At 41.3% G+C, this 25092-nt stretch overlaps 1 gene segment (V, D, J or C); it reads right to left on the bottom strand.

Annotated features, from left to right (window-relative positions):
• Positions 1 to 381: 381 nt before the first annotated feature.
• LOC112076222 (immunoglobulin gamma-1 heavy chain-like) lies at positions 382 to 23129 on the bottom strand. The segment is given in 8 exon segments: positions 382 to 611; positions 1444 to 1761; positions 2100 to 2417; positions 2545 to 2829; positions 3015 to 3314; positions 4219 to 4281; positions 22642 to 22941; positions 23049 to 23129. Coding segments are annotated over 8 exon segments (1851 nt in total).
• Positions 23130 to 25092: the final 1963 nt, after the last annotated feature.

Genomic DNA, 25092 nt, shown 5'->3' with positions numbered 1-25092 from the left:
GAGAGGACTACAAAGATCGATTTCTTGTGATGGAGAGATATATTTCCTCTGCATCTCTTCTCTGCATCAATAGCAAAATTATAACGTGTTATTGGCTCAAATATCATAGTGAGTAGCAATCGTAGTGTCCTCATCTCTCCTCTGTGTATATAATCATATTTGGAAGTTTCTCATCTCTCCTCTGTGTATATAATCATATTTTGAAGTGTCTCATCTCTCCTCTGTGTATATAATCATATTTGGAAGGGAAAGGAGCAACTATCGCTCACAATCAAATCAAATCAAATTTTATTGGTCACTTACAGATATTTAGCAGATGTTATTGCTGGTGTAGCAAAATGCTTGTGTTCAATTAAACACTTGATACATAATTGTTTTATTTAAAATCATGACGTTTCAGCTGCCAATGGCCTTCATCAGAAGTCTACAATTACATGAAATAAATGGTGTCAGTACCTTGACCAGGCTGAGTACTGTGCTGTAGGTGAGGGAGAGAAGGAAGAGGATGATGAAGGAGGAGGTGGTGGACCACAGGCTGCCGAACTCATCCTCAACGTTGTCCGTGCAGCTCAGAGCGAAGCCCGCCTCAGGCTCAGTCAGTAGGATGTTCGCTGAGAACAGGGAGACAGGTGGTGAGGAACGGACATACACATGTGTCTGTGTGTGTGTGTGTTTGTGTGTGTGTTTGTGTGTGTTCATTTGTGTCTGTGTGTTCATGTTTGTCTGTGTATTGTAAACCTGTATTGTATTAGTCTTTATCATATTCTAACAAATACAGCTACTTGAGTTCAAATGATATGTACACACACAGACACACACATCAACCCACAGAGAACACATAAAACTGATCTGTGGAGACTCATATCTTGGTCTAATATTAACATGCACACCCACTCACATTATATCAAGCTACACCTATACACTAAATAGTACATCCATGACTACCTGACTGGAAGCATAGAACTACTATGTAGGCTATTCATTACTGTTGTGTATTTTCATGCCAAACAATTGTCTTCATTCTGTTTTTTTTATGTAGAATAGACCAGTATATTTTTCTAAGACTTGAAGTAATTGATATACGAACACCAAACCATGTGATCTCATATGCGGTATTGTTTATTAGCCAGCCTCCACATTAGGAAGACACATTAAACAATGACAAAGGACAACAATGGCAACACAAGACTGTGCAATAGGACTGAAATTTTTCAAAACAGTAGACTGGACAATATCACATTAGACAATATGTTTACAGTCAACAAAACAATGACAACACRAACATGTTAACTTTAACTCAACAAGGACAACAATGAATGACATCTTTGAGGACAGCAGAGCACAAACCTGGTAATTGGCTATTCTGACCCACAGAGGAGTCAATAAGGAGACACAARYACACAACACACACAGGTTAWAATCACTTGTCMTCACATGAGTTACCCAWGGACTTCGACACACTCCTCTCCTTAGGTGCGGTGTTGTTGTCCGAGCCGGCGTGCTTGACGGCGCATGTGAAAAGCACATCTGTGTCCCACTTATCCTTGGTGGTGGTGAAGACGCTGGTGACAGAGTAGTCGCCTTTCTGGGTTTTCTGAGGAGGGCTGGTGACCCCCTCCTGGTACTGGCTGCTGTTCACCTGCCACATGATGTAGACGTCACAGAGAGACGGGCAGACCACCAGGCACACCAGAGTCACAGTCTCCTCCTCCCTGGTGTCTTRCTCCGGGAGAAGGTGGACGGACACTGAAGGGGCTTCACCTGCAAGAGGATTGATTTMAAGGAGAAACYTTACACTCATGGATGTGTAGGTACATATGAAAACCAGTATGTGAATATRAGTWTAAAATCAACRTAGTGGTCCTTAACCCTGGTTCTGGAGCAACACGGGGGTGTGCAGGTTTCTGTTCTAGTCCAGCACTAACACACCTGATTCAACTAAGCAAAGGTGATGATTAGTTAATGATTAGTTGATTTGCTCACTCAGGTGTGTTAGCGCTGGGCTGGAGCAAAAGTCTGCACATCCTGTGTCTCCCTCTCAAGAACCTGGAGTATGTGACCACTTATCACAACCACATTGAGATGTCTTAGTGACCTACTTCCTTTGGTGAAGCTGAGTTCCTGAATGACCGGTGTGTCTTCACCACTCTTCATGGCAGAACACTGGACTGTCTTCACTTTGGTCCAGTCCGTCTGGTCTATGGTCAGAGTACTGACCCTGCTGTTCAGGTTGCCCTTTGAGTCAATATATTTCAGATCGATGCCATTCATCTTGTCCCGTCCATTGACCTGCCAGGTGATATTGGTACCAGACACTGTGTCCTGGTCTGTAGCAGTGATGACACATTCCAGCACTGCTTGGTTGTCCAAGAACACCTCTCTCACACGCGGTGGGTTCAGAGTCACCGTCAGTGGTTCTGAAAGGGAGAGAAGCAATGTGAAAGAAAGCAGGACATGTTACTGATGAGGAACTACACTAAATAATAGAGATCCTGTATGTGACTATGATATCAACTGTAGTACAGTCTACTCCTATATACAGACCTGTTTTGGAGGTCGTCTTGCTGATGGTTTGATCCTGGTGCTCCACCACACAGCTGTACTTGACCTTGTTGTTCCAGTCACTGTTGATGACCTTCAGCAGACTGCTGCCTGAGTAGAGGCCTGACGGCTTTTTGCCTAGAGTAGGGGTCTGGACCTCCACCTCCATGTCATTCTTCTTCCAGGTGACCTTGACTGTCTCGGAGGTGAAATCTTCAATCATACACATCAGGTACTGGGTGGTGCCAATGGGCGCTGACAGCAAAGACACTGTTGGAGACTTTGGGACTGAGTAGCGGGAGGTTAAAAAAATGTCTGCATGTTAGTTTAACCGCTTATTGAAATAATGCTGATATTTTCAAAGACATCCAGGGTAAAAACCTTATATTCAGGTTTTCTAAACAGAAATAGTTTACACCACAAACATTAAAATGCAATCTATAGAAAAAAACAATATAATGACCAGATCTTACCTGGTTTATTGATGACTGCTGTCTTTCCACCTCCAGGATGTTCCACAGAACAAATAAAAGACGTTGAGTTTTCCCAGTCATTCTTAGCCACGCGGACCTGACTGACTCCGATGTAGGCTCCCCCGCTCTGAACCGACGGGTACTAGACAAAGTCCGTCAGTGGACTCCCGCTGGCGTCTGTCCAGTTGAAGGTGATTGAGGAAGGCGAAAAGCCGGTAGCGAGACAACCGATGCTGTAGATGTCGTTAGTAGGGGTTCCACAGTTCATAAGAGGGAATAGAGTAGGGGTGGCTGTGGTTGCTGCAAGAAAGAAAGAAAGAAAGAAAGAAAGAAAGAAAGAAAGAAAGAAAGAAAGAAAGAAAGAAAGGTAACACTTTATTTGAATGTACAAAAATGACCAGGTAACTACTAGGAATTACCATGGTAAAATTATCATTACACAGTTATTATAACCTAATAACTACTTGTTCATTTAATCTTGCACTATAAGGCACCATTTAGTTTCATGTAGTTGGTTGTCTTGTATTCTTTGAGGTATAACTACCACTACGTTTCTAGTTTTATTAGTGTACAGGATACAAATGTTATACACTGTCTAACAAAATGCTTACTTGCAGGTTCTTTCTCAACAATGCAACAACAATAAGAAATAATACAATATAAGAATACGAACATAAAGTAACTGGCTCAGTAGAATAGAATAAACATTTTAGAAAAGGCATAATACAGAAAGGCACAATTAAGTACACATTAACACATTAAATTGTAGACACATTTACCAGTGAAAACTGAACTGTAAAATAAAACATACTGTTTCTCTAATAAAACCTTTTAAATAAATCATTTATATGGATTAAGGTGATGCCAATTAACTCTCAATTCAATATAGGCTAAGATGAACTCTTATTATTATACCTATAGTCAGTTTATGTGTTTGACTCCCATATGAATAGCCTACATTTTAATTTTCACATGGTCATTTTTGACCTAAAGCAAAGCCTAAATAATCAACTAATTAAACATGAATCGCAAAAAGTGAAAGACGTATGTGGACAGATGAACAAACAATATACTGCTTTTTCTAGGTGTGCTACACAAGCAACGTTATCCAAGTAATAATGTCTACTTTTCTCCATAAAACAATGATTATCTACAAACTACAACAATTCGATTGCATGAAAAAAGCATATATGCAATGACTTACCTGATGATACTGTGATCATTGTTCCTTTTCCCCAATAGTCGAAGTATCCATACACAGTGCGACAAGGGCATATGCCAAGCAATACAAAAACTACCCTCTTTACAGCAATCGGTTTCAACTAATCTTGATAACTTCATCACTGAACCAAAGTCATTTGGTTTGTAACAAAACATTTCTAAATAGATATTACATTCTGACATAGTCACACTTGGTCAACAATATATTCCCACAATATGGATCATTTTCTCTTAGACTGAAATTTCTTTCTGAGGAACAAATTGTTTTCTTTAGGAAACAAACGTCTGCATTATTCTACAACAGCAGAATCTAGAAATAGAGGAACTATTTGACTTTCAAGGAAATAAGCAAATTGAGGTAAACCATTTCTTTAGTGGACTATGAACAGGTCTATTCAATGACATTTTGCATCTGAAAAATGCATTTGACAAAATATGTTATTCCTACACACAAAATAGAATGGGAAAAATGAAACATTTGATGGAAATAATACATTTTGCTTTGCTTACCTGTTGAGACGGTGACTTGAGTCCCTTTACCCCAGTAGTCAAAAGCATCACAATGTTATGTCTCCATTCACTGCCTGTACAAAAACCCTGCACCTAAATAGGTCGCTTTAAAGTCCTGATACTGAATCCAACAAACATGAAAATAAATGCAATATCACAATATGATCATACACTTGATTTCTTGAGGACAGATGTTGTGAATTCAGTTTTGTATACCTTATAAAACTGATTGTCACGTTCTGACCATAGTTCCTTTTTTATGTCTTTATTTTGGTTTGGTCAGGGCGTGAGTTGGGGTGGGCATTCTATGTTGTTTTTCTACGTTTTCCATTTCTATGTTTGGCCTGGTATGGTTCTCAATCAGAGGCAGCTGTCCATCGTTGTCTCTGATTGAGAATCATACTTAGGTAGCCTGTTTTCCCCATTTTGGTTGTGGGTGATTGTTTTCTGTTTTGTGCGTATTCCTTACAAAACTTTCGTTTTCGTTCTCGCTCTTTATTATTTTGTCATTTCAGTGTTCAGTTTATTTTGTTTATTAAAATGAACACTTACCACGCTGCACCTTGGTCCTCTTCTTCACCAGACGAAAACCGTTACACTGATGCTCAGGTCCATGTCATGACATCACTCCATCAAAACATACTTAAAAATGTTTTTAAACAATTTACAATGGGGTTATATCAATATCAGACGACCATTTGAAGAATATAGTATGGTTTCTCCCCATTGTCCCAATCCCCAGGCAGATATAATGCAGGTTTTGTCTCTGAGGTTTTTGTTCAGCCTCATTTCACTGTGCCCCCCAGCCCAGTCCATATCACAGTGATATACCCCAGCACAAAAACACCTCCTTCTCATCTCCATAGGGATTCCATATGACTCTGCTCTCAGTGAGGTATAAGAAACATAAAACCATCCATAATACAATATATTATAACAATACTAAATATTCTTACAGTATCATATGAATCTATGAGTTGGTGGATTCATCTTAATTGTTTGGTATTATTGTTTTTGACTAAAGGTGTATCCATTGCCAGTTTGTAACAGTTGTTTGCACATTTTGGGATTTATGTTGCAGTATAAAACCACATTGTAACGATCGTCATATTCGTTCTCCTCCTCAGACGAGGAGGAGCATGGATCGGACCAACACGCAGCGTGGTAAGTAGACATAATTAATTTATTAAACAAACGACGAAACACGAAATAACACTTGAATAATACAAAATAACAAAACGACGTAGACTGACCTAAAACATGAGAACTTACATATACACGAAGAACGCACGAACAGGTACAGACTACAAACAAACGCTACAGTCCCGTGTGGTACGAACATACATACAGACACGGAAGACAACCACCCACAAACAAACAGTGAGAACAGCCTACCTTAAATATGGTTCTCAATCAGAGGAAACGTCAAACACCTGCCTCTAATTGAGAACCATATCAGGCAACACATTAAACCCAACATAGAAACACAACACATAGAATGCCCACCCCAACTCACGCCCTGACCAACTAAACACATACAAAAACAACCGAAAACAGATCAGGAACGTGACACACATATCATGGCTATGGCCAAAATCATGTTTATGGTGAGGTTTCATTAGGGTTACATTGTCCTGGGGGGTGATTATTTGACCTGTTCAGTGTTGATGTGTCCATACAGGAGCAAAGGGGTCTTTGTACGGTGTAATATCACTGTGACCCCCGTAAAGTCACAGTGATACACACCATAACAAAAACCTCCCACCAGCACCACACACCTGCTCTTTGAGGACAGCAACACATTCAGATGGTTGTAGATAGGTAATAATACACACATCTATTATTTATTTGAATTAATGTATTTTGAATATTTTAACCATCAGTTAATTAGAACATTTGACCTAAATCCTGTCTGTACAATGCTTTATAACTGTAATAGACATGTATGAGCCTTCCTTATAATAAGGTTTATAATGTTTTCATTTTCAACTCATTCAAAGTAATTTATTCACCATCATTATGAATGGTTTAACCTTTATTAATAGTTGTTATTTAGTCGCCATCATTATGAATGGTTTAACCTTTAATAGTTATTTAGTCAGTGTCAGAAGGTGGGTGTAGCTGGTGCATGAAGTCAGGCGCAGGAGAGCAGAATGAGTGAGCAACGTACTTTACTCAAAATAAAGGCACAAGGTAACAATACACTTGACCAACAATAAACGGTAATCAATTACGCACGGGTGAAAACAGCACCCGTCGAAAACCAGCCATAACGTACCGATAACTTACCGAATGAACATAGAAACAATCACGCACAAAAACATGGGGGAAACAGAGGGTTAAATACATGAACATGTAATTGGGGTATGAAACCAGGTGTGTAGAAAACAAAGACAAAATCAATGGAAGATGACAGGTGGATCAGCGATGGCTAGAAGACAGGTGACGTCGACCGCCGAACGCCGCCGGAGCAAGGAGAGGGACCGACTTCGGCAGAAGTCGTGACAGTCAGCATCATTATGAATGGTTTAACCTTTAATAGTTGTTATTTAGTCAGCGTCATTATGAATGGTTTTACCTTTCTGTTTAATAATAGGTGTTCAAGCACATTTTGTGCATTTGGATGGTCATAATTTCTATCACTAGAATGACACATGTAAAATAAAAAAAGTATTTTACCTCATTAAAAAATCTGCTCATAATCTGTTTATAAACATGAAATAGTTTTGAACTTACATGTACATGTCTGTTATTCAAGGTTTAAATATGACTGCAGATGCATGTATTTATTCATTATTCTAATTATATGTAAATATTTTCAGACAGTTTATCTCACATTCCCAGGAAGTGTCCATTTTGACTGTGACAATATGAACTGGGTAATCCTTAGGGAATGACGTTTTCATGGGACAGACATCTTTGTTGTTTTTGTACAGGTCATACTTTGCTTCACACAACTGTGTGTCATTATATCTGACACAGTAATACACAGCTGTGTCTTCAGTAAGACTTCTCTGCCCTTCTACAATGACTATGTTGTTGGAACCATCTTTGGAGATGCTGAACCTGCTTTTCAAAGAATCCTTGCAGTTTCCATCTGAGTCACCGATCCATTCCATAGCTTTATCTACAGGATGTCCAATCCAGTCTGTGGTACAGCTATCATCACTGATAGAATTTAAATGTACATTTTATTTCACCTTTATTTAACCAAGTAGGCCAGTTGAGAACAAGTTCTCATTTACAACTGCGACCAGGCCAAGATGAAGCAAAGCAGTGCGCCAAAAACAACAACACAGAGTTACACATGGAATAAACAAATGTACAGTCAATAACACAATATAAAATCTGTATACAGTGTGTGCAAATGAAGTAAGGAGGTAAGGCAATAAATAGGCCATAGTTGCGAAATAATTACAATTTAGCAATTAACCTGTCTAGGACCGCTAGCGGAACCCCTCGCCAAAGCCAATGAAATTGCAGGGCGCCAAATTCACTCAACAGAAATCTCATAATTCAATTTTCTCAAACATACAAGTATTAGACACCGTTTTAACGATAAAATTCTCGTTAATCCAACCACAGTGTCCGATTTCAAAAAAGCTTTTCGGCGAAAGCAGAACATATCATTATGTTAGGTCAGCAACTAGTCACAGAAAGCATACAGCAATTTTCCAACCAAAGAGAGGAGTCACAAAAAGCTGAAATATTGATCAAATTAATCACTAACCTTTGATATTCTTCATCAGATGACACTCCCGGGACAACATGTTACACAATACATGTATGTTTTGTTCGATCAAGTTCATATTTATATCCAAAAACCTCAGTTTACATTTTGGCTTTGTCTCAAAACATCCCGTGAATTTGCACAGAGCAAAAAATCACAGAATACTCATAATAAACATGTAAAAGATACAAGTGTTTTTCACAGATTTAAAGATATACTTCTCCTTAATGCAAACGCTGTGTCAGATTTCAATTTTTTTTTACAGAAAAAGCAAACCATGCAATAATCTGAGTACGGCCCTCAGAGACCAACACAACCCAAGAAGATATCCGCCATGTTGGAGTCAACATAAGTCAGAAATAGCATTATATATTCACTTACCTTTGATGATCTTCATCAGAATGCACTCCCAGGATCCCAGTTCCACAAAACATGTTTGTTTTGTTCATAAAGTTCATAATTTATGTCCAAAAACCTCTTTTGTTAGCGCGTTTGGTAAACAAATCCAAACTTACGACACGTGTGCAGTCCAGCGGAAAGTGACGTCAAGTACAAAAGTTATATTACAGGTCGTAGAACATGTCAAACTAAGTATAAATCAATTTTAGATGCTTACTTTCTCTAGGATAGGGTGCAGAGTTTTCACTTAGGGAAAAATAGCGTGCGCAATTTCAACTTCGTGCTACTCATCCCAGATATAAGATATGCATATAATTGTAGATTTGGATAGAAAACACTCTGAAGTTTTAAACAGTTTGAATCATATCTGTAAGTATACAGAACTTATATAGCAGTCAAAACCCTGAGGACTAACTTTTTTATTGTTCAGTTCCTCTATGTTCAATGGATTGTGTTGGGCAAAAAAGAATTCTAATCAGTAAATGCGCAGTTTCTACTGCTTCCACTGGATGTCGCCATTGTATGGAAAATGGTTAAGGTTTTTTATGTGAGGTGAAAAGATATTAACCCGGAAGTGGAGTGACGTCGTTTGTTTATGTTTGAGATTTGGGCAACACATGAAATGTTCCGTGAGTTTGTTGATATCCTGTATTAAAACAGATTGACCTGTCTTCAATTTGATCGATTATTAACGTTTACAAATACCTTAAGCTGTATTACAAAAGTACTGAAATGTTTTGGCAAAGTTTAGAGGTAATTTTTTTTAGATATTGTGTCGTGATTTTGCTCAAATTGAACGCTGTTTTTCCGGTACAACGGCGCCAAATAAATGGACAATTTGGATATATATGGACGGAATTAATCGAACTAAAGGACCACTTGTGATGTTTATGGAAATATTGGAGTGCCAACAAAAGAATCTCATAAAGAATGCGTTTTTTATATTTTATTTCTGCGTTTTGAGTAGCGCCGGCATGGTTGAAATATGCTTCTCTCTCTCTGTTATGGTGTATCCTCAGATAATAGCATCGTTTGCTTTCGCCGAAAAGCCTTTTTGAAATCTGAGATGTTGGCTGGATTCACAACGAGTGTAGCTTTAATTTGATATCTTATATGTGTGATTTAATCAAGTTTAATTTAATATTTTTTGAATTTGGCCTACATTTTGACATGGCTGTTGGACGCAAGCGTCCCATCTATCCAGAGAGGTTACATACATCTTCAATAAATATTCCAACCGGAGAATTCCTTTGTCTGTAGAAAAGCAATGCAACGCGAGCTACCTCTCCACATGACGCGCGTCACGAGCTCAAAGCATTCTGCCAGACCTCTGACTCATTCCCCTCTCATTCGGCCCCCCTCACAGTAGAAGCATTAGACAAGGTTCCTAAAGACTGTTACCATATAGTGGAAGCCTTAGGAAGTGCAACATGACCCATATCCCACTGTTTCTTCAATAGGAATGGTTGAAAAACGAACCAACCTCAGATTTCCACTTCCTGGTTGGATTTTTCTCAGGTTTTTGCCTGCCATATGAGTTCTGCTATACTCACAGACATCCTTCAAACAGTTTTAGAAACGTCAGAGTGTTTTCTATCCAAATCTACTAATAATATGCATATATTAGCAACTGGGACTGAGTAGCAGGCCGTTTATCATTGGGCACGCTTTTCATCAAACATGAAAATGCTGCCACCTATACAAAAATAAGTTAACACTGGAGTGATATAGGAGTGTGCAAGTACAAATACTGGTGTGCAAAAGAGCAGAAAAAATATATATAAAAAATATGGGAATGAGGTAGGTAGTTGGTTGGATGGGCTGTGTACAGCTGCAGCGATCGGTAAGCTGCTCTGGACAGACAATGCTTGAAGTTAGTGAGGGAGATATAAGTCTCCAACCTTCAGTGATTTTTGCAATTCGTTTCAGTTATTGCAGCAGAGAACTGGATGGTAAGGTGGCAAAACGAGGTGTGGCTTTGGGGATGACCAGTGAGATATACCTGCTGGAGCACGTGCTACGGGTGGGTGTTGCTATGGTGACCAGTGAGCTGAGATAAGGCAAAAGCTTTACCTAGCAAAGACTTATAGATGACCTGGAGCCAGTGGGTTTGGTAGACGAATTGTAGCAAGGACCAGCCAGCGAGAGCATACAGGTCGCAATGGTGGGTAGTATAATGGGGCTTTGGTGACAAAGATGATGGCACTGTGATAGACTTTATCCAATTTGCTGAGTAGAGTGTTTGGAGGGCTAATTTGTAAATGATATCGCCGAAGTCAAGGATCGGCAGGAGAGTTAGTTTTACGAGGGTATGTTTGGCAGCATGACTGAAGGAGGCTTTGGCTGAAGTGCACCCGTGACCTTCTTGGAAACCGGATTGTATAGTAGAGATGTCACGCCCTGACCTTAGAGAGCCTTTTTATGTCTCTATTTGGTTTGGTCAGGGTGTGATTTGGGGTGGGCATTCTATGTTTTGTTTTCTATGATTTTCTGTTTCTATGTTTTGGCCGGGTATGGTTCTCAATCAGGGACAGCTGTCTATCGTTGTCTCTGATTGGGAACCATACTTAGGTAGCCCTTTTTCCCTCCATTCGTTGTGGGTAGTTGTCGTTGTTTGTGTATTGCCCTTAAGCTTCACGGTCGTTTTTGTATTGTTTATTGTTTTTTTTGGCATCATTCTTAATAAAAGGAATATGTACGCTCACCACGCTGCACCTTAGTCCACTTCCTTTGACGGCCGTGACAGAACTACCCACCACCAAGGGACCAAGCAGAGTGCGCCAACCTGGAGGACGAGCTGGACTGGGGAGGAGAGAATAGCATGGGACAAGACCCTGTCACGGAAGTCAGCTCCCCCAAAAACATTTTGGGGGCACACAGGGAGATTGGCGGAGTCGGAGTTTAGACCTGAGCCAACWCCCCGTGCTTACCGTGGGGAGCATGTGACTGGTCAGGCACCGTGTTATGGGGTGATGCGCACGGTGTCTCGAGTGAGCATTCACAGGCCGGTGTGCTCTGTGCCAGCTTCCCGCATTTGCCGTGTGGTAGTGGGGATCCAGCCAGAATGGGTTGTGCAAGCTCTGCGCTCGAGACCTCCAGTGCGCCTCCACGGCCCAGTGTATCCAGTGCCAGCGCCAAGAACCAATCCTCCAGTATGTCTCCCCAGCCTGGTGAGTCCTGTGCCTGCTGCCAGAACCAGGCCTCCTGTATGTCTCTCCAGCCTGGTGAGCCCTGTGGCAGCTCCACGTACCAGACTGCCCATACGTCTCCCCACTCCAGTGATGATCCATGGCACGAGGCCTCCAGTGATGATCCATGGCAAGAAGCCTCCAGTGATGATTCATGGCAAGAAGCCTCCAGTGATGATCCATGGTCTCCAGTCTGGAGCCTCCAGCGACGGCCTCCAGTCCGGAGTCTCCAGCGACGGCCTCCAGTCCGGAGCCTCCAGCGACGTTCCCCAGTCCGGAGCCTCCAGCGACGGTCTCTAGTCCGGAGCCTCCAGCGACGGTCTCCAATCAGGAGCCTCCAGTGACGGTCCCCAGTCCGGGGCCCGCAACGAGGGTGTCCAGTCCGGGGTCCGCAATGAGGGTGCCCAGTCTGGGGCCCCCAGCGAGGGTGCCCAGTCCGGGGCCCGCAGCGAGGGGGCCCAGTCCGGGGCCCGCAACGAGGGTCCTCAGTCCGGGGCCCGCAATGAGGGTCCCCAGTCCGGGGTCGGCAACGAGGGTCCCCGCACCAGAGGTGCCACCAAAGTGGGGTGAGCCAGTGGTGGAGCGGGGTCTGCGTCCCGCACCTGAGCCGCCACCGCAGATAGATGCCCACCCAGACCCTCGCCTATAGGTTCAGGTTTTGCGGCTGGAGTCCGCACCTTTGGGAGGGGGGGAGGGGAGGGGGGTACTGTCACGCCCTGACCTTAGAGAGCCTTTTTATGTCTCTATTTGGTTTGGTCAAGGTGTGATTTGGGGTGGGCATTCTATGTTCCCTTTTCTATGTTTTGTATTTCTTTGTTTTGGCCGGGTATGGTTCTCAATCAGGGACAGCTGACTATCGTTGTCTCTGATTGGGATCCATACTTAGGTAGCTTTTCCCACCTATGTTTTGTGGGTAGTTGTCTTTGTTTGTGGCACTATTGGGCTTCACGGTCGTTTTTGTATTGTTTATTGTTTTTGTCTGCGTCATTCTTAATAAAAGGAATATGTACTCTCACCATGCTGCACCTTGGTCCGCTTCTTACGACGGCCGTGACAAGAGAAGGTACGGTGGGATTTGAAATTGTCGGTGATCTGTTTGTTCACTTGGCTTTCGAGGACTTTTGAAAGGCAGTACAGGATGGATATAGGTCTGTAACAGTTTGGGTCTAGAGTGTCTCCCCCTTTGAAGAGGGGGATGACTGCGGCCGCTTTCCAATCTTTAGGAATCTCAGACAATATGAAAGAGAGGTTGAACAGACTAAAAGTAGAGCTTATGACAATGGCGGTGGCGGCCAAGCTGATTTGTAGGGATCCAGATTTTGCAGCTTTTTCAGGACATCAGCAGTCTGAATTTGGGTGAAGGAGAAGCGGGGGGGGGGGGGGGGGGGGGTGGGGGGGGGGGGGGGGGGGGGGGGGGTGGGGGGGGGGGGGGGGGGGGGGGGGGGGGGGGCTTGGGACAAGCTGCTGTGGGCGGTGCAAAGCTGCTGGGCGGGGTTGGGGTAGCCAGGTGTAAGCGTGGCCAGCCGTAGGGAAGTGCTTGCCGTAGGGAAGTGCTTATGAATTCTCAAGTTATCGTGGATTTATCGCGTGGTGGACAGTGTTTCCTAGCCTCAAGTGGCAGTGGGCAGCTGAGAGGAGGTGCTCTTATTTCCATGGACTTTACAGTGTCCCAAAACCTTTTTGGAATTAGTGTGGCCAGGGATGCAAATTTCTCTGCTTGAAACAGCTTTACCTTTGCTTTTCCTAACTGCTGTGTATATTGGTTCCTGACTTCTTCCTGAAAGAAACTATTCAGCTAGTGCAGTTGCGCCACAGGATGTTTTTGTGGCTTGTCAAGGACAGTCAAGTCTGGAGTGAACCAAGGGGCTATATCTGTTCCTTAAGTTCTACCATTTTTTTGAAAGGGGCAATGCTTGGGAAAGGCACTTTTGAATAACCACCAGGCATCCTCGACTGAGGGATGGGTCATATCCCTTCCAGGATATTACCCGGGCCAGGTTTGTCTAGAAAGAGCATGCTCGGCAGAAGGGTTTTAGGGAGCGTTTGACAGTGATGAGGGTGGGCTTCTCGTTGCCGCGGGCCCATAACGGACGCAGGAATGAGGCAGTGATCGTGGATCCTGGTTGAAAACAGCATGGTGCTATTTAGAGGTGCAAGTTGGTCAGGATGAAATCTATATGAGGGTAGCCCAATGTTTACGGATTTGGGGTAGTACCTGGTAGGTTCCTTGATAATTTGTTGAGAGATTGAGGGCATCTAGGCTTACGATTGTAGAATGGGGGTGTTAAGCATATCCAGTTTAGGTCACCATAACAGTAGAACTCTACAATAGATGGGGGGCAATTTTATTTACCATAGGTTTTCCCAGAGACGCAGCTGGGAGCTTGAGGGCGGTCTAAACAAGGCGGGCAACAAGTGAGAGAGTCTTATATCTGGAGAGATGGTTTTTTAAAAAGTTAGAAAGCCTCGGAACTGTTTTGGTATAGACCTGGAATAGTAGGAGCACGAACTCCTTGCAGGTCCTCTTCCCCTAACGGTAATTTTGCAAACTCCGCCCCTTTAGCCAGTTCTATCTTGATAGAAATGTTGTAATTGGGGATGGAAATTTCTTGAGCCGGAATTCGGACCCGGTAAGTGCACTCAGAGTTGGCGGAGTGCCGCTAAAGCAGTGAATAAAGCAACTAGGGGGGAGCTTCTGATGTTAACATGCATGAAACCAAGGCTTTTACAGTTACAGAAGTCAACAAATGAGAGCACCTGGGGACACACAGGGCCTGGGTTAACCTCTACATCACCAGAGGAACAGAGTAGGAGTAGGATAAGGGTAAGGCTAAAGGCTATAAGAATTGAGAGTGTAGCAGGGATCGGACCAACACGCAGCGTAGCCKGTGCTCAACATGTTTAATTAAGACAAATAAACGTGAACACTTACAAAACAAAATAACAAAATGTGGCAAACCGATACAGTCCTTTCTGGTGCAGACAAAACACAAAGACAGGAAACAACCACCCACAAAATCCCAACACAAAACAAGCCACCTATATATGATTCTCAATCAGGGACAACGATTGACAGCTGCCTCTGATTGAGAACCATATTAGGCCGAACACAGAAACAGACAAACTAGACACACAACATAGAATGCCCACCCAGCTCACGTCCTGACCAACACTAAAACAAGCAAAACACATAAGCACTATGGTCAGGACGTGACACTGTTTCATTTGTTCCCAGGGGGGAAGGGGAAGGCACCTAGAGAGTGCTTAGGCAAGAGGCCCGCGGGCATACATATACCCGTAGTATATTCACTGTCTAGGCACACTAGGTAAGACCTGGGCGGACCACCCCCTGTATTTCAGTTAGGGCACCAGGTGGTGCTAAGTTAGGTAAGTTAAGTGTAGGCAGGTAGGCAGGTTAGATAGGAGAGGGGGAGCTTTGATATTTACTTTCTTTGCTTTGGTTCCGTCCAGCCGCTTTTCCCCATATTACCGTGTAAGGAAATAAATCCTAGTAAACGGTAAATTCCGTTTTGTGTCATCCTTACTCGCACCTACAGCCCAAACCTTTTTCACTTCACAGGGAGTTGAGTTGTAGCAGGGTGTTGCGTTCCCTCTTCACAGAGGCGTGCAGTGTAACAGTGATCAATAAAAGGAACAAGTTAGTTGAATTCCCAGCCTTTGATATTACACAACAAACTATGAAAGACATTATGCATGTAATTATGGAGGGCATAGCCCCATTGGAAATCAAATGTGTTTTGAATAATCTATTTGTGTCAGTACAGATTGATCTGGACTCAGTGAATTCAGCTATTCTTGGTTTCCCTTATTCCCCCCTAGATGTTAGAGATCGGCCATCCCCAATTTCTGTTAGTACATTAACGTCAAGTGATGGTAAACTAAAACAGTTGTCTGTGCAAATGCTTGTCCTGCTAAGGATATTGCCATTTGTTTTGGAGAGTTTGGAAGTCAATGCATATATACAACTAATAATTGAGCTAATAGAGATGGTACAGATAGTATTTGCACCTGTTCTTTCCATTGCGACTGTGTCTAGGTTGAAGTTACTCATTGAAAATCATTTGAAGCATTGAAAGGAGCTTTTTCCAGACCGCAATGTTACACCTAAACAGCATTATATGATACATTTGCCATCATAGATAAAGTTATTTGGTCCAATGGTTAAACATATGTGTACGCGGTTCGAGTCTAAACATTGTTTGAGGGACTTTTTAGTTTCAATTAAGTAAACCATGCTGTATCAGTCAAATGGCTTGTACTAAATTGTAATAAATACATAACTCAGAAGAAGTCCCTGATCTTTGCCGAAGTACTGAATTGTAATATGCCAGAATTTGGACTTGTCAAAAACATATTTGTTGTTGATTCCAGGCTTTATTGTTTGGAATATCAACCATTTCAAACTATACACTTTGATAGAAACGTCATGGCTTATCAAGTTGACGTCCCACACCTTGCACAGGCCACTGAGTTAGTGGATACTGAAAAGCTGGTTGATTTTACCTATTATTACACAATTAGCAACAAGAGCCAAACTTATGTGCAAGTCAAATACCATCTCGGGGATGTAATAGAATTGTACAACAGTTGAAATGACTCATAGTGTGTTCCCCAGATATGAAAAGTGTACTGTCTTTGTTCTGTACTGTATTTTGTCTACATGATTGCTGTGCTGTGTGTAAGATTGACAATGAAACAGTGAATTCCATTTGGTCATTATCTGTTCTTAAAACTTCTTATGGCTGCAGGGGCAGTATTGAGTAGCTTGGATGAAAGGTGCAGAGAGGTGCCCATAGTAAACTGCCTGCTCCTCAGTCCCAGTTCAGTCCCAGTTCCTAATATATGCATATTATTATTCGTATTGGATAGAAAACACTCTGATGTTTCTAAAACTGTTTGAATTATGTCTGTGAGTATAACAGAACTCATATGGCGGGCAAAAACCTGAGAAGTTCCACTTCCTTTTTATATTTTTTCTGAGGTGGCAGATTTTCAACCAAGCTCTCATTGAAACTACAGCGAGATATTGATGACTTCCTACGGCTTCCACTAGATGTCAACAGTCAATAGAACTTTGTCTGATGACTCTAATTGAAGGGGGGCCGAAGGAGACAGGAATTAGTCACCACTGCCACGAGCTGACCATGCTTTCACATGCGCGTTCACATGAGGAGGACCTCCGTTCCACCGCTCATCTGAAGTCAATCTAATTCTCCGGTTGGAACGTTATTCAAGATGTATGTTAACAACATTCTAAATATTGATTCAGGACATCGTTTGACATGTTTCTACTGACTGTTACGGAACTTTTGGACATTTCGTCACGTTTATAGTGGACGCGCTTGTTGACTTTGGGAATTGTTTACCAAACGCGCTAACAAGTAGCTAATTGGACATAAATAACGAACATTAATCGAACAAATCAAGTTTATTGTGGACTGGGATTCCTAGGACTGCAATTCTGAGAAAGTTCATCAAAGTAAGGGACACATTTATCATGTATTTTCTGGTTCTCTGTTAGACCCCAACATGGCGGCTAATTTGGCTATTGTTTGAGCTCCGTCTCAGACTTATTGCATGATTTGCTTTTTCCGTAAAGTTGTTCTTGAAATCGGACACAGCGGTTGCATTAAGGAAGAGGTATAATCTATAATTCGATGTGTATACCTTTATTATCACTCTACCATTTATGATGAGTATTTCTGTTGAAACGATGTGGCTATGCTAACATCACTTGATGTGTTTTGGAACTCTGGTGAATGTAACTGGCCAACTGTAAACTCAGATTTTTTATATAAATATGACTTTCATAAACAAACAGCATGTAGTTGTAACATGAAGTCTATGAGTGTCCTCTGGAATGAAGATAATCAAAGGTTAGTGATTAAATTTTATTCTCTCTTTCTGCTTTTTCTGACTGCTATATTGCTGGCAAAAAATGGCTGGCTTAATTTTGGTTTGGTGGTGACCTAATCATAATGTTTGTAGCTGCTTCGCTGAAAGCATATTTGAAATCGGACACTTTGGTGGATTAACAACAAGATTACCTTTACAAATGATATAAGACACATGTATGTTTGAGGAATTTTAATCATGAAGATTCTGTTGTTTTGAATTTGGCGCCCTGCAACTTCACTGGCTGTCATATCGTCCCGGTAGCGGGAATGCAGCCATAAGAAGATAATGTAGGTTGTATTACAAACAAATGTAACAAAAAATATGTGGTCAAAATGTTCTGTTTTACTGTGACTTGTTTTAGGCTACTAAGTGGACGCATGAGGTTAACAAACGCAAACCAAATTAAGGAAAAATAAAATAAAAAATAAAATATATATTTTAAAAAACTAAGTAAACTTCCAGAGTGTTTCTTTAGGTCACTTTTGCCAGTCCCAAGCCGGATAAAGGAGGAGGGTGGAATTGTTGACCATAAAAAAACAAGAATAGACGAAAGACAATTTATTTGTAGTTCTAAACCATTCAGGGTGGTTTTTCACTCACTTTTGTCTCTCCCACACGTTATTCCTCTTCCTACAGCGCCATCACAATTAACATGCACAATATGCAAATAGGCGACTGAGTCATGTTAAGTGACTCTGCAAACTTCATAGGACACGCCAATAGCTACTTTTCCTTACTGAGGAGTTGGCAACACTGAACGCCAGACATCTTAATTTACAGTTCATTTCTCCTCTTTATAGGTCGGTATTACTGTATAAAGTTATGCGCTTTATCGTTATTTGTAACGTAAAATATACTACTAATTGGTCTGTTAGTGGTTTTATGAAGTTGTTGTAACAGAATGCTGCTCATCTGTTTACTCAGGGAGGGTTTAGTGGCTATATTACTGTGTTGCCTAGCCTGTATGCTAGTTAATGAAAAGTTTTAAGCTGTGGGGATAGGCCCAGTGTGCATGTGAAGGTCTTGGCACTGGGTTAATGAGATGAATGAGTAGGGAGTGAATTTGGTTAAATAAGAATTAGGTCGCAAGTGTATTTTTACGTGTTTGTGAAGATGGTTTATTGTGAGTGAGTTATTTTTGATACGCAAAAGAAAAATACAAAATAGATATTTTGAGAATGTGTTCATAAATTCTAAGTTAAGTTGTCACGAACCGAGAACAATTATTTTCACGTCTTGTCATTCTCCTGTTTTAAAAGAGGATGCTATTAACTGTTGATGTGGTGCTAAGCTGCTACACTACATCTACTTTATTGTTCAAAAGGGGCTGAGGGTTTTAATAATAAGTTCTGGACTGATTGTGTCACTGTGGAGGGTGCGGAGCAAAGTAATGCTATAGCTGTGTCTTTAGTCCTGCAGACTTTGACCTGTTAAATCACTATGCTTCTAGCAGGGGCTTTGGAAATGCTGAACATTGTTTTTCAGTAAATATTTTTTATCTAATAATTTAACACTCCCAAATATACCATTCTGGTGCTTTCCCTGCTGGCTGTTGGATCCAAGGTGTTGCAATAGTTATCATGTAATCAAAGAAACTCAGCCTTACAGTCCAAAGATGTGTCATGCTCTAGGCACATTGGGCTTGCTGTGGGTGAGCTCAACACCACAGTGCACACCTGTGAAAAAAGAAAACAATGAATGATGGTCCAATTAATCAGCATTACTAATTAGTTGGGCCTATTTGAAATAATAATCATAGCTTTTTTTTTGTATTATATCCCCCAAATGGAGAGTAAACTACAGGATGCAGCTGCCAGCAGCAGCAGAGCTGTAGGGCAACAGTGGTTTGTGTTGTGTTAAACTGGTAGAAAGCGAGTGAAGGACAGATGGAATACTGCTTTTTTAATAACTGATATGAGTGCATCTTTCCTATTCTGATTGTTTTATACTGTTCAGTTCACTTCAAACCCAAAATTATTCCTGCAATTTCATCAGAATTATGAATTTCCTGTACTCATTTGAGACCATTTTCACAACTGCTACGTAGGGCTGCACGATATGGGCAAAAAATTAGGCCGCTAGAGACTTTCATAACAAGATCAGTGTCGACACGGTTTTGTACAGACTGCAGCTCCTGGTGTCTTGTCGTGGTAATCTTCCTGTATTCTAATTGATGACGAGAGCAAACCACAACACAAGTCAGCGTTATATTATACAAGTCCATCTTTAATTAATGACGGCTTCACCTAGCCTTTTGAGTCTCAGATCAATTCAGTGTCTTAAATGAATCTCTGAGTGCAAAATAAATTTCTTGTATATTTTATAGCCAAGATACACCCTCTCAACTTACATAGACGACCATCATAACTTAGGAAACATTACAAAGAAACCTTTTTACTTGAAAGAGGAGAACCCATAGTCAGATAGCCTTAAAGGCTATAAATTATCGTTTCAGTTTGGTCTCTTTAGACGAAAACGGGCAATGATGCGTGTCCAGTTCTTTTAAACACAGACACAGAACACACAGCACACACACACACACACAGCACAACACATATAACAGTGGGGAAACGAAGTAATTTGATACACTGCCGATTTTTGCGGTTTTCCTACTTACAAAGCATGTAGAGGTCTGTAATTTTATCATAGGTACACTTCAACTGTGAAGAGAGGAATCTAATCAAAAATTCCAAAAATCACATTGGTTATGATTTTTACAGTAATTCATTTGCATTTTATGGCATGACATAAGTATTTGATCACCTATCAACCAGGAAGAATTCCGGCTGCTCACAGACCTGTTAGTTTTTCCTTTAAGAAGCCCTCCTGGTTCTCCAGCTCATTACCTGTATAACTGCACTGTTTTGAACTCGTTACCCTGTAATAAAAGACACCTGTCCACACACTCAATCAAACAGATCCAACCTCTCCACAATGGCAAGACCAGAGAGCTTGTGTCAGGACTCAGGAGTAAACATTTGTAGTACCTGCACACAGGCTGGGATGGGTACGGTACAATAGGCAAGCAGCTTTCGGTGACGAGCCCACGGAACATGTTGGCCGCAATCTATTAGGACAAATAGAAGACAACATAGAAGAAGTTCAACGAATGATGGTCAACAACTCTCCCGGTCTGGGGCTCCACTCGCAAGACTCCTCACCTGTGGGCATCAATGGATCATGAGAAGGTGAGGGATCAGCCCAGAACTACACGGCAGGACCTGGTCATGACCTGAAGAGAGCTGGGACACAGTCTCAAAGAAAACCATTAGTAACACACTACGCCGTCATGGATTAAAATCCTGCAGCGCACACAAGGTCCCCCTGCTCAAGCGGCGCATGTCAGGCGCCGTCTGAAGTTTGCCAATGACCATCTGGATGATCCAGAGGAGGAATGGAGAAGGTCATGTGGTCTGATGATTCAAAAATAGAGCTTTTTGGTCTAAACTCCACTCGCCGTGTTTGGAGGAAGAAGGATGAGTACAACCCCAAGAACACCATCCCAACCGTGAAGCATGGAGTGGAAACATCATTCTTCGGGGATGCTTTTCTGCAAAGGGACAGGAACGACTGCACCGTATTGAGGGGAGGATGGATGGGCATGTATTGCGAGATCTTAGCCAACAACCTCCTTCCCTCAGTAAGAGCATTGATGTTGGGTCGTGGCTGGGTCTTCCAGCATGACAACGACCCGAAACACACAGCCAGGGCAACTAAGGAGTGGCTCCGTAAGAAGTATCTCAAGGTCTGGAGTGGCCTAGCCAGTCTCCAGACCTGAACCAATAGAAATCTTTGGAGGGAGCTGAAAGTCGTATTGCCCAGCGACAGCCCCGAAACCTGAAGGATCTGGAGAGGTCTGTATGGAGGAGTGGGCAAAATCGCTGCAGTGTGTGCAAACCTCGTCAAGAACTACAGGAAACGTATGATCTCTGTAATTGCAAACAAAGGATTCTGTACCAAATATTAAGTTCTGCTTTTCTGATGTATCAAATACTTATGTCATGCAATAAAATGCTAATGAATTACTTAAAAATCATAGAATGTGATTTTTGGGATTTTTGTTTTAGATTCCGTCTCTCACAGTTGAAGTGTACCTATGATAAAAATTACAGACCTCTACATGCTTTGTAAGTAGGAAAATAGGCAAAATCGGCAGTGTATCAAATACTTGTTCTCCCCACTGTATATATACAACTCAACAGCAGTGGAAAACACACTGTCCACTGATATCAATGTTATCCACATAAAACATCCACACACATTATAAACAGTGAAAAACATACTATTTTCAATAACACAGAAGTACATTTTATGCAACTCAGACTTCATATTAGCTATTATGTTTTGAGCATCTTTATCAGACAGAATTATATTAATGTGATCATCATACAGAAATAGACTCAAACTAAAAAGAGTAAGGAACAAGTAAGATTGACCAGAATGGACAGGAGATCATATTTTTGTATAGTTTGAATGTTAGAGGCTGGAGTCTTTTATTGTGTAGTGCTTTTGTGATATTGTTGTTGTATTATTTACAGTAATTATACTTAGTATTATTCTAGTGTGACACAAAGAGAGGAAGTAGTACACCAGCTAGCCATGTTGTTAGGTGGGTTTTTGTACAGCTGCTTCACCAGCTTCAGTCACTGTGTCTCTCGAGCACAATAATAAACAGCAGAGTCCTCTGATCTCAGACTCTTGGCCTCTAAGAACTGGGTGCTTGTGGACACGTCCTCAGTCAGGGTGAACTGGCCTTTCAGGGAATCTGAGTAGTCTGGAGCATCTGTTGAACCAGAGTTAATACTCCCAATCCACTCCAGAGCTTTGCCTGGTTTCTGTCTCATCCAGTGCATGTAGTAGTCTGTCATATCAAACCCAGAGATTTTGCATGACAATTTAAACGTGTCTTCAGGTCTTTTCACCTGAGAAGGAGACTGATCCATCTCATCACAGCAAACACCTGCAAAACAAAAATGTTGACACTCAGTTGAAGATCTGGTATTTACATACATGTTGAGTTTAACCATGATACTCATACATTCTTCAGTCATGTAATGCTTTACTTACTATGTATGGACATCACCATGAGAACTAAACTCCAGACAGTCATAAACTCCATTGTTCAGTATTAGTTAGTACAGGACTTGTAATGTTGTAATGTCAGTCCAAGCTGCCTATAATGAGAAGGCCAGAGCTGAGTGTCTGATTATAAAGGGATGAAGGGGAGGGAGACTTTGCATAGACCGCCCTCTAGAGGTTTAAATACAGACTGAGTGGGATAAATCTTCTGCTCTATTCCTTGATTCTCTCTACTTTCTGTCCTTTATTCTGCTCTCTGTAGTTCATATTTTACTCATGAGATGTGTTGACTAGATATGATGGCTTTAGTATGATGTGTTAAAGATCGGGAACAAAAGTTCAACATTTTTATTTGGGTTTACGTTTATTTAAAGCTTTTAATGATGTATGGTTTTAACAATTTTTGTAATGTTCATTTATCAAATTATAATTTAACTGTTTTTGAGACTGAGCATTAATCTTAAATATGTTGATATCTTGGTGTTGAGATACATTTATATTATGTTGTGCTTGCATCATTCTCACATGGGTATCTGGGTAATTGTTCAGGTCAAGTACTCGTTTGTATCACTGTGGAGGGTAGCGAGCACAGTAATACACAGCTGTGTCTTCAGGTTGCAGGCTCTGCCTTTTTAAAGACACAGAGTTGTTGGAGGCATCTCTTGAAATGCTGAACTTGCTTTTCAGTGCATCATTTTTGTATATATCTCCATTATCCCATTTATGGGAAATCCACTCCATTGCTTTCCCTGCAGGCTTTCGAACCTAACCTGTGGCAAAATACCCAGAGACCTTAGAGGTGATGCTCAGAGACTCTCCAGGCTTTACAACCATTACACTTGGCTGACTGAGTTCAAGACCACCACAGCACACATCTAAGGAAAAAAAACATAATTAGTCATATGCTACATAGTATAGCTCAGTGTGACTGTTAAGGATATTGTTAAAATAATATTTTCTTGAGCCTCAACCCATTCCTTCCCCCAAATCTTGAGAGACTCACGGGACGCAGCAGCAGCAGCAGAGATGCAGGGAACATGGTTTGTGCTTAAGCTGAACTGGTGGGAGCTGTTCTTCTCTACTCCAACTGACTCTGAGACAGACAGACCACTTTTTATACAGAGAGGGGTGGTGTGTTAGGCTCCTTTGCATGTAGAGTTGGTATAAAAGGATAAGACTGTTATTGTGAACATTGTGAACAGTCAAAATGAACTTGGATTGGATTGTCAATTTCTTTACAGTACATAATATTATGTGCAGTATATTATTACTATTATCACTTCCTTTGTTATAGGAATCACTGAACAGCTCTAAATCAGAACATAATTACATTTTGGGGGTTTCTCAAGGATGTAACCTTGGTCCATCACTGATTTTAGTTTACATGAATGACTTTCATCTGGTATGCAAAAGTTTCATTCCAAAACGCTGTCCATTTTCAGAAATGTTGGTAAAATAGCTGTTATTGTTTAACCTCTAGGGGGTGTGGGACGCTACCGTCCCACCTGGCCAACATCCAGTGAAATTGCAGAGCGCCAAATTCAAAAACAGAAATACTCATTATAAAAATGTATGAAACATACAAGTGTTATACATCGGTTTACAGATAAACTTCTTGTTAATCCAACCGCTGTGTCAGATTTCAAAAAGGCTTTACAGCGAAAACAAACCATGCGATTATCTGAGAACAGCGCCCAGCAGATAAATCATTACAAACAGTTAGCAGCCAAGAAGAGGAGTAACAAAAGTCAGAAATAGCGATAAAATGTATTACTTACCTTTGATGATCTTCATATGATTGCACTCCCAAAACTCCATGTTACACAATAAATGTTTGTTTTGTTCGATAATGTCCCTCTTTATATTCAAAAACCTCAGTTTTGTTGGTGCGTTTCTTTCAGTAATCCATTGGAACAAAGCGCGGTCACAACAGACAGACGAAAAATCAAAAAAATACCATAAAAGTTTGTATAAACATGTCAAACAATGTTTATAATCAATCCTCAAGTTGTTTTTGTCATAAATAATCGAT

The sequence above is a fragment of the Salvelinus sp. IW2-2015 genome, unplaced genomic scaffold (genome assembly GCF_002910315.2).
Source record: "Salvelinus sp. IW2-2015 unplaced genomic scaffold, ASM291031v2 Un_scaffold3634, whole genome shotgun sequence".
Taxonomy (NCBI): domain Eukaryota; kingdom Metazoa; phylum Chordata; class Actinopteri; order Salmoniformes; family Salmonidae; genus Salvelinus; species Salvelinus sp. IW2-2015.
The sequence above is the reverse complement of the archived record's forward strand: the minus strand, read 5'-3'. Positions and strand labels throughout refer to the sequence as shown.